Here is a 19,358-nt window from a genome sequence, read left to right as displayed (position 1 = left end):
GCTTTGTTAAGCGACATCTTCCTTGAATCTGATATTTCTGCTAACTTGAGGATTGGGAACTGGGCTTTGGTTCCGTTCCTTCAAATGGTTACGAAACACCTGCAGTGGTGGTGATGAATGGAAAGTGTTCCTCCTTCCCTCAGAATCAGAGAACAGTCTTGATGCTGAGGTACACTGTCGTCTGTCAGATGCGGGGGGAGGGGGTGGGGGGCCTAGTTGGCTGGGGATGCAGCGATTACACACCTGCATCAGTAGTATCTTAAAAACTCCATAGTCATCCAAAAGAGAAGGGGGCTTTGTAAAAGCTAGTATCCATCCAATAAATATATATCACATGGATACTTTGGATAGGGTTTCCTTCAAATCAGCTTCTGTTGGCTTCCTATCCCCTTGAAAAAGTACTAGATTAACTACCTAAAGTGAAGCCAGCCACAAACCACATTGTACTACAATCTTTCCTTCTAACACTGAATTACAGTACTATGTTATCTAAAATGAGTAAGATCTCTTTGAATGAGTGGGTTTGATTCCAGTAGCTGAAAACAAATATAGTCAAATGTCTCCTTTGATTGCCAAGTCTTCTAACTACATCAGAAGATTACTTTTTGGCAGACGGCAAAGCAGATCAATCTTCTTTGTTCTAATTTAAATACAGTTTCTGTCATATCCCCTTTGGGATATGACCTAGACAAGAAATTCCCTCTTATATAAACATTTTTAAAAGGCAGGGATTTAAACCCTTGGGAGAAGGACATATATCACAGTGAAATGACCTCATTTTTGTCATGACCTAATGTAGTACACAAAACTGTTGTTATGAGTTTCAGATAATACACAAAAATTCCAGGGAAATAAAATATATACATGCCTTTGAGTTTCTTAACTTTTTTTTTGAGGAGGACCGCTTTTTCGATTAGCAAGACAACAAAAATATGATTCTTTGGATCATAGTTCACTACACGTTGGTGGTCTTTACAGTTTTGCATAATTTGGAGCTATACAATGCTTTCCTCGTTAAAGGCATTGAAGACTCGGCCCAAACCTTGTGCCGTGCTCTGAAAAAGTTAACTTTCAATGCTTTCCTCGTTAAAGGCATTGAAGACTCGCCCCAAACCTTGTGCCGTGCTCTGAAAAAGTTAACTTTCCAATGCTTGCAAGTGAAGTTTTCTGCTTGTCGCTGCAAAATGCAGACAGTAATGAAACGTGATACCTTGTTATCTTTAGCTGGACCTGAGATGTCCATCGTTGTATCATTTGTACATTGTGCTGTGGGTATTGACCGCAGAGCTGTACACTAGTGTCTTATTACCGAAGGTAGCAAGCTGTGTGCGTATTTTCTGGGATGGATGGTGGTGTCTAACACTTCCCTTACACCTCATTCGAAACTAGGTCAGATTACCGGCATGAGACTTTTCTTTTTGCGCGAGTCTTCACACCCTTTAAGATGGGATGGAACTTCTCTGAGGCACAGAATCCTACATAAGTCTGTTTTAATGATCACAGATTTTTTACCAGAAACCACTCAGGTACCTACAATAGGTCATCATCTCTGCTCCCATATTTTCTGGCAATTTTCCAAATGCCTGGTTTACCATTCCTACTTCCCCTGTTTGACTTCTAAAATAATTCCTTTAACCTCAAGAGAATTTTTTCCAAACCTGGTAAAACAATAAAATGATCTATCCATTTAAAAGAATCTTTTAATATTACCAAATAAGTACATAAAAATCTACACGACATGACTCATCCATGGGCAACAACAGTGGTCTCTCTGATCAATGATACTTGGTAACAGACGGTTTGGTGGTAAGATTCTAACACCCACACATCCCAACAATTACTCACCTCAGGAAATATAAAAGCTGTATTGTTATCTGTATTACATCAAAATTGATTTCCTGAACGGTTTAGGGTTTTATGCTAAAAGCAAATTTTTACTTGACTTGTAATAACAACAGATATTTACAAGCAAAAGTTCCAATTACAAAAAAGTCTTTTTTTCCCCTTGGTTATAAGAACGAAGCAAGATTTTTACACAGTTGATTATTTTGAGATGAATTTTGTTTTTAAGAACCGAGCAGACAGCCCATAGACTTTGTGATTCCTTTTCCTTTTTAGCTACATAACTTTCATAAATGAGGCTGCAACTAGCCTAGCTAACAACAGTGCTCAGATATACTGAGCCTAGCTTACAACACTTTCACAGATGAGGCTGCAACTAGCCTACCTAACAACAGTGCTCAGATATACTGAGCCTACTGTAGCTTACAACACTTTCACAGATGAGGCTGCAACTAGCCTACCTAACAACAGTGCTCAGATATACTGAGCCTAGCTTACATTAATTTCACATTAGATGAAATCAGCCAGGTAGCATCAAATTTTTTCATAGTAGATACATAAATTACCGTTCCTTATAATATATTCATAGCAGATGCACCTAAGTCTACGCACATGAATAAATGCAAATGTTGTTGGTCCCATGGAACATCAGAAAACTTGGTCACTGTACCTCAACTTTGGTGGGAGCTGTAAAATTCCTTATTTCACTTTATGAGGTGGTCATATTAAACTAATACTACTTTAAATATTCATTATCATAGTCTTAATGAATTCTTTCCAGCAATAGCATGTTTGAAAATCCTGTAATACCTGGCTGACAAGATTGTACGGTAAAGTAAAACATCAGTTTGTACTAAGTTTTCTTTGATAATTTGTAGAAAATAAACCTGTGACAGATCAAATTAAAGTCACCATTTGGTTTCCATGTGCAGATTACACCCACACATCATAAAGCATGTGAAAAGTAACAGATCAAAACCTAATAAAGCTGCTTTTTGTACTCATGTCAGTAATCTTCTTATGAGGGGGGGGGGGGGGGCGCATGGAGCTTTTAGCTGCCTTCTTTTCCTTCTTGATCTATCCTCTTAGCATATTTTTATAGTCTGCTCTTTTCACTAAAAACACTTTACATAACAAAAACTCATTCAAAGAGAGCCATAGCTTTCATCCTTCTGGAAATGATGCCTGATGGATTTAGTTTCACAACCAGGGACTTTATCATCATCTACATTCCAAGCCAGGGTTCTGCCCTCTTCAAATCAATTTTTTCCCCTCTTCCAGTCCCAGAAAATAAGGAAAATTGCAATAATCATAATAACCATGCAGACGCTTACAGTATTTAAGGATCGATATCTCTATCCATGTAGAAGTTTCAACCATTTCCCACCTTACAATCTGTACAATATGTCATTTAATAGAAATATTAAATTTTGAGCAAAATGGGATTGAAATTAAAAATTATGGTAAATTGAAAGAAGGATGGTACTTTCTGCTTCAGAACAGCAGGCTTTTGAAGATGATTGTCAATAATTACGTCTGCCACTGCTAGTATTTTCGGACCAAGCAAACTCGCAAACGGATGCGGTACTCTCTTCTCGATGCCTGTCAAGCCACATACAAGCCTACGGTGTGCAGGTTCCAGAGTTGTAAACATTACACTGTGCTTGACAAAATACATTCAAAATACACTTGGCAACAGAAACCTACACCCCCCCCCCCCAAAAAAATATTCTTCTTTCTACCAACATGCAACAAACTTTCTCTCAAAAAATACTCATCCCTTTTGTGGATTAGGCACTGAGAAAGTTCTATTAAAACTAAAGAAAATTAGTGTTCTGCAGCTTACCTTTTGGTTTTCAGAATTGGTCCATATTCCCTGCATAACTTTGCCAAACTCCCCCCTACCAAGTTCTCTGTCGAGTATGTCCAGGGAGGAGGCTGGTATAATGTGACCCCCGCTGCTGGTCTGTCTGGCCGGTTCATGACCCGGTTTAGCCATGTTGCTGCCTTTGTTAGATTTCTGTGTGGATTAAGAAAGAAAGACAATTATTGATTAACTGTCAGAAACTCTGTCTGGTCTTTAACAGTCTTGTGTATATATACAGCCACTTCCAATCCATCTACGCATTGTTATAACTAATATATTATACTACATAAATATGATATATTATACAACTTTTATATATATATATTTATATACTACATATACATTATATATACAACTTATGTACTGTATTATATAGATATATATACACTGAGATGCCAAAATTAAAATATGCAAGAATCTGATGAATGATCACCTACAGGCTCTGCTCAAACCCCTATGAATATTCATACACGAATTAGACTTGGACGACTCCCGTTAATTCCCGAATGATTCTGGAATACCAATGCAGTTGCATACCCAAATGCACAGAAGTCGTTACTGGGCTGCTTAGCAAGAGTTGCGAATCTCTCAAAAATTATGGTCGAGTTTACTCGCCCGAGCCTTCGCACTGAGATTTAGACGTGACATACGTGCATGCTCTCGTCATATTTCGCACAGAGGCCAGCCATGCAGGCCAGTGGCAGAGTTGCAAGTTCAATAGTACTTTTTGCTAGCCTGGGGAAGACAGTTAAACTACAATACGAAACCACTTGCTGAGGTGGAGTGGTGCTGCACTACATCATAAGCTGCTCAAGAAGAATAAACTCTTTCATGTAAAACTAGCAGTATTTATTCAACACTTACTTATGTAGGGTTTCAGAATACTTTGATTTGCTCTACCAAAAGGCTATAAAATAAGGAGGGGGGCGGGGGGGGGGGGGGGGAAGAGGGCTTCATTGACTTCATATGTCCACAAGCCATCCACTCAGGTAGTCTCCAAACAATGTGAGAGTTATGTTATTGTTATTTGTTAACTTTGTTATGGGAATGTTATTCTTCATATTACTCACATACTGTAGATGTGTCATAGACATAGTTCTGGCTCATGTGAAGTTACTGTTATTGCTACATTACATTCCAAACCTATTCTCGATTGCAGAGGTTACTTTGTTACCAGAAATAATGCAAAGATGAATAACCTTCTTGCACACAGCAATCAACTGACAGTATCCACTCACCCATAAACAGGATTTGGCTTATATACTGTACTTACTACTCTCGACCGACCGGAAAATTACAATATAAGTCTTGTGTTCAGTGTTAAGCTGTATAAACCTTGTATTAGTGGTTTTTACTCACTTCGAGGCACAACGTAAAGAAAGAAAGGAAAACAGGGAGTTGACACTCCCTGATATAATTTACAGGATATGACTGGGATGTTTACCTAAGCAGTTTGGTATGCTTGGTGGGGGTGGTGACGAAGCACTGAAAATTTTGTTTGAGCACTATTGAAGAAAATGACAAAAGTCATAGCTGATTTGCACTTGGCCGAGTAAAAGAGAGATTCCGGTGTTCTGAACGAATCTAATATTTAATTGCCTTTTAACAAAAGTCTTTTGTAATCACCATTTGCCAACAAATTGTCTCGGATACGGTTATTGCTCCTGATATATATAGTATCCAGCCTATGCCAATCGTTAACAACAATGATTTCACAGCAGAATGGCCAAAAGGAGTTTTTATTTTTTAACTAGTAATTGTTTTTTTCTTCTATATAGCTCCTTTTAATGGTACCCCACTCTAATAGCATAACCAGTAAGTTGACGATTTCATTTCAAACTTGACTCAGTGCCTCGAAATCCATTCACATTTGCATCTCAATCGATTAAAAATAAATATCAGAGTTTAAGGGCAACCATTGCATATTAACAAGTATAAGCAAGTGCAATTATGATGAACTTTTGAGTCATACTTTATATCGTCGAGAGCACAAATCAGTGAAATGCCCTGTCATCCACTTGATTCAATATTTCAAGTAGCTGGTCGTTAGTTTACTGCATCCTACAGTATCAACCAATGGAAGTCACAACAAATGTTGAAAATCCTAAAAATTGTTTGGTTAATTAATTATGTTGCTTTGGAAAATCTGATGCTATGAAAGTTTAAACCAGAGAACTTATAGGTCTTACAACTGTTTTCATAGAATATATGTTACAAATGAGCCCTAAGACCTAATTTACATAAAAGAATCAAGGCCAAAGCTGAAATTGTTATTAAAATGTGATGTGGTAGATATCCACCACAATATTTAAAATAGTTAATTTCAAATATTCTGAATGTTTTATAGTTTTTATGTTCTCTACATACTGTAGGCCTACATGTTCACCACATACTGTAAGCCTACAACATTACATAAACCTACAATATGTTCACCACATAATGTAAGCCTACAGCATAAACCTACAACATGTTCACCACATTCTGTAAGACTATAACATAGCCCTTCAACATGTTCATCACACACCGTGGGCCTACAACATGTTCACGTCATACTGTAAGCCTACAACATAGCCCATCAACATGTTCACCACATACTGTAGGCATACAACATAGCCCTTCAACATGTTCATCACATACTGTAGGCCAAAGAGGTAGCTTTGACAAGAAACAACAACAAAGCGATACAAATTCAACTAAACTTATATTCAAGATTTTAAAAAATATGTCAACTATTTAATATTTAAGCTAGCCTACCCATGACCAATTGAGAAGAGGTAGACAAGGGCCCCATAAAATACAATCTTGAGTAAATATACTAGCATTCTCAATTATTAATTGTCAAGGCATGCAGCGCTATGGCGACTATTCAACTACAGTATCTCATCTCTGCAAGTTTGTAACCTTAGTCAAGTCTGTAAGAATCTGCACCAGATGACCCTCCATTAACTGGATATATCTACTACAGTGTACAGTAGGTCAGTCTACTGTAGTAATGACAATGCATATATGCTTAAACACAAGGTGTGCCTATACATTCAATGCATGGCTCAATTAACTTAACAAAAGCTTTGAACAGACATGGTCACTCTTCACTGAACAATGCAAAAACAACACAGAGCTACTCACAGTTAAAGGCACCAATACAGATTAAAATCTCTCCTAGATCAAATCAAGAGGCCCTGAAATTGAAAGTTCACCAAAGTTTGGGAATTCAATACTGTCTCAATATATGCCCAGTTAAGGTATGGGAACATCAAACCAACTCAAGGGGTCAGGGTCCATTGTGGGCACCCCCCTCCCATTCCCTCACCATCATATTGAAAACCATGTTCTTGCTTGTATATAATAGGTACATACAGTATGTTTCAACTACAAGTATAGAAGGTCTAGACCAATGATGAAGAGGGCAATCTGGACAGAAGTGAAATTAAATCTTCATCTAGAGATGACTTGGTCAATTCTCACATGTACGAATAACCACCGAGCAGCAATAGTGGAATCGGTTACGACATTCATTACCACTGACAATTTGCCAGGTACCTTAATACAATATTCAAAACGAGAAATATATAAATTTGAAACAGTAACAAATTCAAAACAAGAAGTACATTCCAAAACAGGAGGAAGTCAAAAACAGAATATATATATATTTTTTTTGGGGGGGGAGGGGGGAGGGGATATAAATAAACTCTGAAGAAAATCAAAACAGAAAGAAAATCAAATGAATATGCCCATATAATAAGAGCTGTAAAAAGTGAAATACCTGTAAAGATGCGTCATAAACCATAGTTAATAATCTGCATGTGTAGAACTCTACTACGTTAGGCAGTCTGGTCAATATAAGCCCTTAAGCAAAACCTTTCAGCGTGACCAAAAAACACAAAGTTATTTTTTTCTCCTGCTGCATCTGAATTAAAGACCAACAATGTACAGATAACAGATCTGTATAAATAGCCAATAGTCCAGGACAACAAAGACCAATTCATGGGATTAAATAATAAAGGACTTCCGGTGTTGGTCTTCAAAACCTTCGGGCAATTTTGATAGGATTCCAACCGAGCACGTTTCCTGAATTATATATCTCCTTAATACGACTTTCCCAATTGCTGAATATCTCAGACTACTTCGCGTCTCGTTTTGTGCAAGATTAACACAGACTACCGAGCACTGTACGACAAACCGAAGACGACGTAACCGAAATGACTGTAAACAAGATCATCAGCATGAATTGACTGCATAACTTTCACCCCTGCGGTAAACAACGACGAGAAACTGAAAACGGCTAATATTAGTACTAAAACAGTTGCAACTTTCCGGATCACTGCTTTCGGTCTTGCAGCCTTCCCTGTGGTGTTGGTTGCCAGTAACTTCCTGTCACCTACACTATTTTCAATCCAGTGTGAAACTTTTGTAAATATTTGCTTCTCAGCATGAGGTGGATGTAGTAGTAAAACCACATTTGAACACACAAATTGTAGGTAATCACAACTTTACATGCGAATAGCTTGCATGTACACGCACGTATACCACTCAATCGATGATGACTGAACCACTCGCCTTGAGCGTATTTATTTTGTCCGTATTTGTAATCAATGACTTCCCCACATGATTTTCATCACTTGGTAAAGAAGTAAAAGCGATACTATTATAACTTATATCCAAGTATTGCACTTTGGTAAGGTAAATATTTAACCGATTACTCACTGTTTGAAGCAAGTTCAACTCAGGGAACTTTGAAACTTTGTAGTGATTTTCCTGGAAAGTGCAACCCAATCCCCCCCCCCTCCCCCCACCTTTCCTTACATCCCCAAGGAGGAGTAAATAATTAATAATTGTTCAGTTCATTAAAATGTATTTGATGCTGCATTTGCGGTTAGAAGATAACAATGTATAATAAAGGTTTTCTGAAAAATCTGTTGCTTTTAAAGGTTTACTGAAAAATCTGTCACTTTCCTAGCCTACCAAGACGCCACTGGTATAGTTGTAGTACTGCACCCCCAGTGACCTCTCCTGGGAACACCTTACACTATCTCTTCCTTTCGGATTTACCACTCCGAAGGAAAACGCATGTTTTTCGACTCCGTTTTCTATTACCCCTTTTCTCACATTTTCTTGAGTGAATCCTACTGCTTGCGACTGACGATTGTTCAGAAGGAAGTTTGCCGCAAGATTCTTCAAGTCACTACTGAGTATCCTCTTGTTTTTGGCAGTTTTTCTGCCACTTTTCACATTAGGATCTCACCCAGTTCGTGTATTGAAGGTGAAGTATTAAAATAATTAATCAGTAGGAGAGGGGCATGACTATAAAATTGCAGTGGAAATCTATACTGACTAAATTTCAATCTACGTTCAACGACTACCAAGACTGCAAACTTAGAGAATATGTGAACAAATGAGTCACAAATATATCAGCCTATTGAAATATTACACAAGGTGAAGTTAATACTGTACATACTACAAGCAGTGACATCATCATTTTGGGACTTTGCTCAAATTACTGTATTCAAGTATGATCACTCCATGTTGGTCACACTTCCCATTCAAAACTGCTGAAGTTGCCCTAATTCTTTAGATTCAGCAAGAAAAGAACTTTTTGAAACTTGTTAAGCTGGTTTTGATTGTGTTTCACTCTAGCGTTAATAAACAAAGACCTGTTCAAGAGTAACAAGTGAGAAAACCAAAGTATCATACATGTGGAGCCTTAGTTTCATGCTTGCTGCATAATACAACAACTAGAGCACCAATGGTGCAGAAGCTCATACCTTTTCGAGCTTAAAAATGTAGGGCCCACAAAACTTTATGGCCCACCAAATTTCAGGCCATTTTTCATATTCCACCAATTTTGGGCCCATGAGGGATAACCCCCCCCCCCCTCCCTCCGTTAGCAGAATCCTGGCCACACCACTGGCTATAATTCCTATTTTCCCCTTTAAATCCTATTTTACCCACTCTCTCAAACAATACCACTGGCCTACCCTATTAAACTTTCTCCCTCTCCTCTACCTTAGCAGACATAACAAGCACTCCCTACAAGACATAACTTCACAAGCTGCCTACATACCTCAGGCTCAAAGACTTCTAAGAATCGGCAAGTGCTGATTGGCTGTAGGGCTCTCATGCTTACAGTTCAATAGTTAATAACAACTCCCAGTCCTGCTTTAATTCCACTAACAGCCTCTGCAGAGCTTAACCACAAATGTAAACAAACACTGCAGGGATTGGGAGACAAATTAAAGGAGCTTTGGCAAAAAGTGAAGGCTCAGATTTTCTTAAACAATGGGGATTAATTGTAATTAATTAACTTTTGACCAAAAATTTTTAGGCATCACCTTATTCATACACAATCCAACAATCATCATTTCAACTTTGAATATGATGCATCAAAATCTTGAGATTGAGATATTTGAAAATATTACAAAGAATGACCCCCGATGACCCCCTAAATGACCTTTGACCTCAATTTTCCGAACACCCCTCGTAACTCTCATCCCGAGGAACATTGTGACCAAGTTTCATTATAATTGGCCATACACTGTACGAACAGGAGCAATTTGAAAATATAGGGCCACGGCCCGGGCCACAAAAGACCCCTAGTTGATCTTTGATCTCAAATTCATGAACACCCTGAAGGTAAAACTACCATAGCACTATCGTGACAAACCCTCAACATTGTACTCTGTAGGAGAAGAAGCATTTTGCGTATTTCCACAAAATGGCCCATTACAGCCCACAGGTGACCTTTCACCCCAAATTTTGGACCATCTCTGATAGCACTATACCCAATGGTCCTTGTGTCCAAGTTTCATAAAATTCCATCACACACTGTGCGAGTGGGAGCGGTTTTACCAATTGTTGACGGATAGAGTGATAGAGTGATAGAATGATAGAGTGATAGAGTGATAGACGCCGCACTGTAACAATAGCTCACACCAGCATGCTGGTATGAGCTAATAAACACACCACTCTCAAATATTGCAAAGTAAGCTCCAAAAAGTGGTGATAAATTTTGAAGTGATTGAACCATAAATGGAGGATATGAACAATAACCAAAAGTACTGGAAATTAATCAATATTGTTAATGGAAGTAGATGTGACTTAAGTAGATGTCCGAGTTAAGACTTGGTCAAGTCTACAGCCTTGTGTGAGAAGAAACAATAAATCTGTAATAAATGTTATTGACGCAGATGTGACAATAAATCTGTGATATCTCCCTGAAAAATGTAATTGGCGCAGATGTGATTTTGAGAATGTCAGAGTAAGACTTGATCAAGTCTTCAGACTTTGTGTGAGAAGACATTGTTTTCAATGTCAATACTGATAACATTGTACCTTGGCCTTCAGATCCTAGAGGCACTGTGACATCACAGATCTGTACTGTGACATCACAGATCTACACAATGACAGCACATAGATACAACTAATACTACTACTATTGTACACTGAAAGATATCTTCCATTTGAGACAAAACTTTTTTCTTAGCTGTTTAGGGGGAGTTGTTCTTCATAAAGAGATCTCATATCATAAAAGCTATTTAAGAAGAAAGTTGGGTTCTTATAAATATCCTTTGCCATCATGTACACAAGACATCAAAGAAGTAGTGAAACTGTGCAGATACCAAACATGGCAGGACCTGTACCTTCTGACTGATCTGAAATTCCCATCCATCATCAATGGTTACAGATTTTAAACTATGATGGTTCTTACCAGGACCTCTCTCCCCATTAATCACTGCATGTGGAGTTTGAACCACACATGCCACCAGCTTGAAGGTCTTAAATTCTCCTGTCATGCTGTGCAAGGGATGAAACCATTATGTTTTTGTGTGTATATATATATATATATATATATAGATGTATATATATTGGTATATATGTTGGTATATACAGGGAGCTGCTACTCTAACACAGCTCCCTGGTATATATAAGTTGGGTAAAATGTGCACATCATCAGGTGTGTGGTAGGAAAAGATGGAGGGGATGGGAGAAGGTGAAAGAGTGAGTGGGCAGGAAAAGTGGGAGAAGCAATTCCATTGGTACTAAGATAAATATTTCAACAGGACTTGCCCACACAATCCATGTTCAAAACCATCCCATAGAAAATGATTCCAAGATACTTTTACCTTTTCTCCAACACAGACAACAGGATATACTGAAATAACATGATCTAAAAATATAATACAAAGCAAAGAAAAAATATCCAAGTGCTGCAAGATGATCAGTTAATCACCATCAACAACTTTTACCTTTCACCTCCTTCCCATTATCATAGTATCATATTTCATGAACATGCTTAAATTATCAATTTTCAACATTTATGGAGGTATACCTGTAACTATGTCTACTACTTGAGTGACTGAAGCACGCTTGTTACAAAATTGTGTTAAACTAACCAGTGTTAAACCCCAAGAAAGCAAACAGCAACATTATGCAGCAATTTAGAGACAAAGTACTACAGATGGATTCAGTCATTTAAACATGATCAGTACTGCTCCCAAATATGCTAGAAAGTCAGAATAATGGTCACACTTGCTCATCATATTTCAATAAGCATTTTATTGCCACTGCTAAAGGTAGTTATCCACACTGAGATATATGTTAATGATCTATTTTGATAATCCTCATTTGATGCCTATGAATGATTTGGAGGATCAGATCGATGCTCTAGGAATCTAGGCAAGTAGCTTTTGAAACTTGCTAAAATTAAAGAGCAAAATACTGATGACCTTTTTAAGAGGCTTGTCATGGCAACAGGCATTTCATTTGACACTGTTATTTGAAAACAGAGATTAATCACCGACAGCTGTTGGTAAACCACACACACTTGGTGTTAAAACCCATAAGATTCATTCCTTTGGGTGGGACTAAATGTTAGATCTCAATCACCTATGTTAACCTATAGATGTTAACCCAAGATTATGATAGAAGTGATATTGCACATACTGCATGTATGTCAGGGCATGAAATGCATCAGTGGTACAGTATAAGGGGTCCATATAAGACGGAGTTGCTGGAGGGAAATCAAAATAAAGGGCACTGACCTGCCATCTATGGAATGAAGGCCAATAATAAGTTTATGTAGATCCCAATTGTTAAAACTCTCAATTTATTCATGTCAACATCATGGATGAAACAATAGATGTATATACATGTAAATGAAAATATCAGGCCAAACACGAATGAGCTGCGTTCTTCCGCTGAGAAATCTGACACTGAAAAGCTTAAAACACTCACAACTTACTTCCTCAATCTTAGGAGAATAGCGTTCCAAAGCAATTTCTCAACAAAACCGAGCTAAACATCAACTATCGGCATGAACTTTAACCTTCAAGGCTTGAGAGACAAGAATGACATCCATGCATGTTCTACAGCATAGAGGTCTTTCTTTGTTGTTAGTTGAAGGGGGGTGGCTGAGGGTGGGGGATGGAAGGGATGATCTGTACATGTGGATTGCTGTACTGGTTCCCAGAGACATTTACTATGGCATAAGAGGGGGTACTGCGCGAGTCAGTGGTAGATGTTTGTGCAGCAGGAGGTGTCGGTGTATACATAGAGCTAGAGCTGTGTGGCTTGAGTGCACTGCTGGTAGGAGGTGACATGTGACTGGTCACACACTGGGTGTAACTATATAGGGATAGTTCTTGACGGGGCCTATTCAAGACACTCTGTGTAGATACATTCATGCCGTAATGTGTGTGTATACATGGGTTACACATGTGTATGCTGGCAACTAGTGTCAGATACACAAGTGAGGTGTTTACATGGAGGTACAGTAATCCATATGTGGTATTAGTGATTTATGTGAATACAATGTCAATATTATGGGCTAATACGCTCTGTGTGTTAAGTGTACAGTAGTTGGGTCTGCCACTCAAGGTAGGCACAGAATGCTGAGAGGATGTAAAGTAAAGAGAGTTCAACGGACGTTACACACTCATGGACGATGTGACAATGTGTCCGCAGTATTTGCGGTCAATCTGGTCAAGACTGTCACTCTCGCATTGGTCTCAACATGGCACGAGAAATTAAATTATGTCTAAAGATCTGATCCGAGGCATTTTTGTCACCCCTGATCAACATCGATCTGCTAACTATCAAGTATGGTACAGTGTATAAGCTTTGTGAGGTTGACTGTCGGGGAAGGATGAACAAGATGCACGTTTTATTGATCGACTTAGCTAGGTGGCTTTAAATATGCAGCTCCTTGGCTTCTATCACAAGACACCTCTCTTTTTTTCAAATCTGTCATGAATGTATCGACAAGGGATTCAAACACCAGTTCTGAACATTAAATGTTAAACAATGTAATAACCATCATAATTAAACTATTATATCTACCCCCCAAAAAAAATACTGATTAGTCATAAGAATTGACTGGTAATGATCTTTTACTGGCTTCAGTCTCAACATGGAAGTTATCTAGACTGCTTTCCATCCACCCATTCACACCACCAGTCTGCCACAGTGATGACTCATCTCCTTAGAGAAGGTACTTCCCATGTTCCCCCTCAATACCTTAAAGGTAGAGTAGTAGGTGCTAAGAGAATACATCATTCATACTGTAGCCACACCCAGAAGAAAGTTTAAAATCCCAGCTTCGTAGACCTACTGTTGAATCTAATATCCCACCCGCATCTGATCGATCAGTCTGTCCATCCTTCTCCTCCTTAATTCCTTTAACTTCTTCCCAAAAGTATTCTTAGTAACAGGACCAATCCAAAATTCTCCATGTAATATTTAAGTAACCCTGTATCTACCTTGTTTCTGACTTTTTGACAATTTGTCACTCGACTCAATATGTTGTTACTTGTCTTTTATGCACCCCGTGTTGGAAACTACCGTAAATACGAGACTTCCTAACATTATGCAGTGTGCACATGCATGTAATGTTCCATACTGTAGAGCTTACAAAAAAAAACAAAGATTAATAGATAAATATCTTACCCTAGACTATTATTCTCTCAAAAGTACCTTCCAGGCAACATCCAATGAAACCAAAGTCTCTCCTCATCACAAACACGCAAAAACAAAATAATTTCCAACATTTAATTCCTGAATAAATTTCCACGATATTCGGATGAAGCAGCAGCAGTCAGACGGTACTTCGCTCAACACAGTAAACCCTGCAAGATCCAAGACAAGGTGATCACACACACACACCTCTTTCCTAGCAGTGACAGTGTACAAGAAACTACATACAGACGATCAGACCACTACAGTGATTTGAAACACACACAGCACACAGACCATGTGTGTTATAATGGATACCAGTTCAAAAATCCCCTAATAGTACAGAAGCTGTGATAACAATATTAATTGACTACATTCAGACTCGAAAATGTACTGTCTTTTTCAGGTGTGTGACACTGTAAATCTGGCAATAATAATAATAGTCAGTAAAATCCACACATGTACATATTGTGTAAAAGATAATAGCAATAAACAGTGTGCAGTCTTGTATGCCAAACTTCTTACACAGTGCTTCAATATACTTATAATACCCACACAGCAAACAGAGACTTGAGGGAGAATCACAGGTCACCCCAATCTATGCTCACCACAGCATATAATCATCATAACTAAAGAATTTCCAAACAGGGGCAAGGATTGTTTGTGTCTTTGTATATATCTGGCACTAGAGAGAATTTGGTCATACCTACAGGTACAAATGGGGAAAATAGTCACTGGTAAGGGTCACCTGAACATGACCTAAAATGTCTCTAAAGATAAAGAAATAGAGGATTCAGTCAAAAGGAGAGAGGGATAACAATGGAGCCATTATTCTGTGAACATGACCTCAGGGGTGAGCCAATCTCTGAAAGGATGTTTGCAGACAGACTTAAAAAGTTTATCAGTGAGTGGTATTCTTGAGAGAGGGAGAGGAGAGAGAGAGAGAGACTGATTATTCAACAGGTGAATATATGGAAGGATCAGGACAAACAAAACAGGAGGATTTGAAACTGCCTCTCTACAAACCTTAGAACATGATGAGAAAGTGAAGGGATGGGGGGGAGGGGGAAGAAGGTGGGCCAAGACCAGGACTGAATAAAATGTCAATCCAAGTTCAACTAAATGTAATTGGGAGCTTCAAGACTTTAAATCAGTGCTTTTCAACAGGTGAATATATTGGAAGGATCAGGACAAACAAAACAGGTGGATTTGAAAGCCATTCCAACAACCTTAGAACATCAAGGGAAAGTGAAGGGATGGGAGAAGAGAGGAGAGAAGGAAGAAGGGGGGGGGGGCTAGAACCAGGACTGTATCTAAAGGGTTAAACTAAGTTCAACTAAATGTAATTGGGAGCTTGAAGACTTTCAACTGGGGTCCATGTGGACCCCCTCCCAGGGGAAATTAAAAAGTCTTGGGGGTGAAATGTGAAGAAATGGAAAATTGTGGGGAATGGTCTTCTTTCTATTTAGTTGAGTACGCATTCAGCGCTGTTGAAGATATTCTAACCGAGGAACGTGTGAGCCTGGATGTGACACATGATCACAGATATTTACATCTCAAACTAACCAAGCAAAATCCAGGTTATTGAGGACCTTGTTCAAAAGCATCAAGCCCAAGGATCCCATCAATCATTGAACTGAACATCCATAGCCTACTGTAATTATGCCATATCCAATGACTACTAATAACATGAGCATTGGTTATAAGTATCGTAATGTTCACCGTTACAGTATGTGAGAAGAAAGTGATTGGAAAAATACATGGTATGATTTGTAGAAATATTTGGGGAGGGGGACATGAGGAAACACTTTTTCACCAACTTGGGCAATTTGAGAGAAAAGGTTAAGAAGCACGGCTTACAATAGTTTACACTGTGTAAGGCTTGGTAATGAGTGTACTTTAAGGAGGACATCACCGTGTTTCATGTCTTCCTATCTCCTCCCCCCCCCCTCTCTCCCTCTCTCCTCCTCTTCCCCTCTATCTCCCCAACTATCTTCAAAAGTGTTCCATTTGAAGATTTTTTGTTAAACTGATGAGACACTTTGGAGGAAAACCAGTGGCGGAGCGTCCATATAGTCAGGGGGGGGCAAATGCCCCCCCTGACGGACTCAAATGGACTGCTGGCGCCCTTTTCAGCTTTTTCAGCTCATCTACCAGTTGACATTTGTCACATTTTGTTGACGATGACACCTATTTATTCTTCGTTTATCTGCAAATTAGCAAGGCCAGGAAAGGGTAATTTCCGGCGATCTAGGAAGTATCTTTACTCAAAAAATTTCTGTACGCTCCGCGCCAACCTGTGGTAGCGCTCCGCTTAGATAGTGTCGAAAGCGCCCTTACAGACCTTTCTCGCCCCCCTTGACCAATACCCCTAGCTCCACCACTGAGGAAAACTCTGGCGGAATTTCAACTTTCGATGGATGGCACAAGCTGTTTTTTTTCTAAAACGAAATGAACACTGAAGTGTATGTAAACTGCCCAAATAATATCACTAGATGGTTTGAATGCTGCACATACATGTACAAAGTATACTGTAGTCCAATGTATGTACTATGTTACAAAATGGGAATGTTTGTGAAACATTTTTTGTTTCTTATTTACAACCCAAGTGGCCATTCGGTACTAGTGAGTATCTGCTGTGTTTAAGTGGCAATTAGTGTGTAGACCTACATTACAGAAGATGTTGCCGACCACAATTTGCTAGAAATGCTAGGTGACAGGACTGACAGGCCTTTGTCTGCCTTTGTCTAGGTACTACGATGGTGGTAAGAGTCTAATTATTACAAGGCAAGACGATGCTGTACGGTAATCTGATATTGCAAATAGTTGCGCAATCAATCATGAACTTCTTGAAGAGAATTTATCAATGCCAGAGGGACTAGTAAACTATCAAAAATGAGATAATGACTCATTTAAATTACTTCAACTGATTTATGCTAAGCTGTAAATGCAAAATATATGCTATGCTGTGGAAATGAGTGCACGAAATAGAACCATTTCAAACAGTTTGATTTATTCTGTATAATGCCAAAAACAAAAACAAAACAAACAAACAAACAAGAAAACACTTTTGGAGGCCTTTAGGAGGCTTTTTTTGAGCAGCTATAGGTTTAACACATACCTGTAGCCACCTTCGCAATTTTCATGGGGGTGAATGCAGTCCAACTCGCGCATAATATGGCATTCAGTACCATATTCATAATGTACCAAAATTATGTGGCAGTTGGGTCATTTTCAGAGATGCAACGATGGAAGCTTGGTTTTTTCAACGGTCTACAGCACACCAAAATTATTTCTGTGCCTACAGTCATGATCCCTGCAATTTTTTCTGAAGTGATAACCACAAGACCGAAGTCTGCTGACTACTATCACTTTCCAAAACGTCAAAGCAGAAGTGTCCTTATCCTCATGTCCAAATTTTTTTTTTTCCGGTTAAAAAAGAGCGTTGTCAAAGAGTGATATTGTTAGTGAAATCAGGTACATAGGCGGACTCTGTACATGCACACTGTACTTGAACGGAAATACAAGCGGAGCTGAGGATGAGTAAGAAATAACTTGAAAGATAACAGTTTTCCTTTCAAGTAATGGTTTGTCAATCTTGTTGAAATGTTTTTCTGAAATACATTTCTTCACAACTGTCATGAAGTAGCCATTAAAACATATACCATATGTGGCCCCAAAAGATAAATCATATAATGGAGGGCAGCAGTTAATTTCTCATTAATAGATAAGCACAGCAAAATCGAGGGCGACATTGTGGTATTAAGTACCAAATAACGACTGAAACTGATCAATTGTACATGGATGGCATCAGTATTGTCCTCAACTATGCTAGAGCTTGTGGAAAAATGTGGGCGTTCACCCTGAGAATTTAACAGCCACTATACAACCATGGCTTAAAACAATCCATTCCATGGTTTCTTTTTAATTGCACAGTTTTTTTCTATCCTCTTCCATATTTATAAGGTCATGTCAATTCAGGAGATCGTTTCTGATACTTTTTTTTCGGCTTTCGGCAATTTATAAGCGTGCTAAATTTGAAGCTTCTACTGAATACAGACAGATATCTAAACAGAAAGCTGATTGACTAACACATGACAGAAACTGAAGTGAACTTTTTCTTCTTTTTTTATCAGGAAATAATACAATAAATCGGTTATTAGTCACAAGAGGCACGACATCAGTGTTTTCCAACGTACAATAAATAACACAATGAACAAATAACAGAATTAAATGTGTGGCTTTTCTTTTTAGTTGATATTAGTAATTATTGCAATGCTAGTCCATAGAAAAATCCCATCAAAAAAATAACTCATTAGTTTCGTATATCTATTTTCATTTCAAAGAGTGAATCAAAAGTTGAAAAGTTTTATATTTTTGAAATGTGCTAAATTTACATGTGTGTTAAACTCCCGGATGAAAAGTGACTTGCCGACAAATGTTGAGAATTTTAATCAAATTTAATCTGTTATGATACTCACTCAATAAGATCCACTTTGGGTGAAAAAAAGTTATGAGAATAACTTTGTTTTGGTTCTTTTGCAATTTAAAATACTCATATGTTTGGGGAAAACATTGCAACCAAACTCAAAGGCAACTCTTTCAGGGAACTTTGTACAGTACACTAATAATGTAAACAGGATTTTGGAATACACATCCCTACGTTTCGATATATATGCATTGTACTTCAAATTTGAAAGAC

At 38.3% G+C, this 19,358-nt stretch overlaps 1 protein-coding gene across 7 annotated transcripts in view; it reads right to left on the bottom strand.

Moving 5' to 3' along the window:
* Positions 1 to 19,358, bottom strand: part of LOC139976288 (uncharacterized) — a 101,600-nt gene that overhangs the window by 61,707 nt on the left and 20,535 nt on the right. For 4 of the 7 annotated variants that reach the window (XM_071984940.1, XM_071984941.1, XM_071984943.1 and 1 more), the window contains exon 3: positions 3,689 to 3,862. In XM_071984940.1, coding sequence (XP_071841041.1) covers positions 3,689 to 3,862 — 174 coding nt within the window. Of the gene's footprint in view, positions 1 to 3,688; positions 3,863 to 4,146; positions 4,293 to 7,472; positions 8,041 to 14,650; positions 15,239 to 19,358 lie in introns of those variants that run through there. The other 3 variants (XM_071984946.1, XM_071984945.1, XM_071984947.1) reach the window with 3 other exon arrangements.

The sequence above is a fragment of the Apostichopus japonicus genome, chromosome 11, assembly GCF_037975245.1.
Source record: "Apostichopus japonicus isolate 1M-3 chromosome 11, ASM3797524v1, whole genome shotgun sequence".
Classification (NCBI taxonomy): Eukaryota; Metazoa; Echinodermata; class Holothuroidea; order Aspidochirotida; family Stichopodidae; genus Apostichopus; species Apostichopus japonicus.
This window is presented reverse-complemented; position numbering and strand designations above follow the sequence as displayed.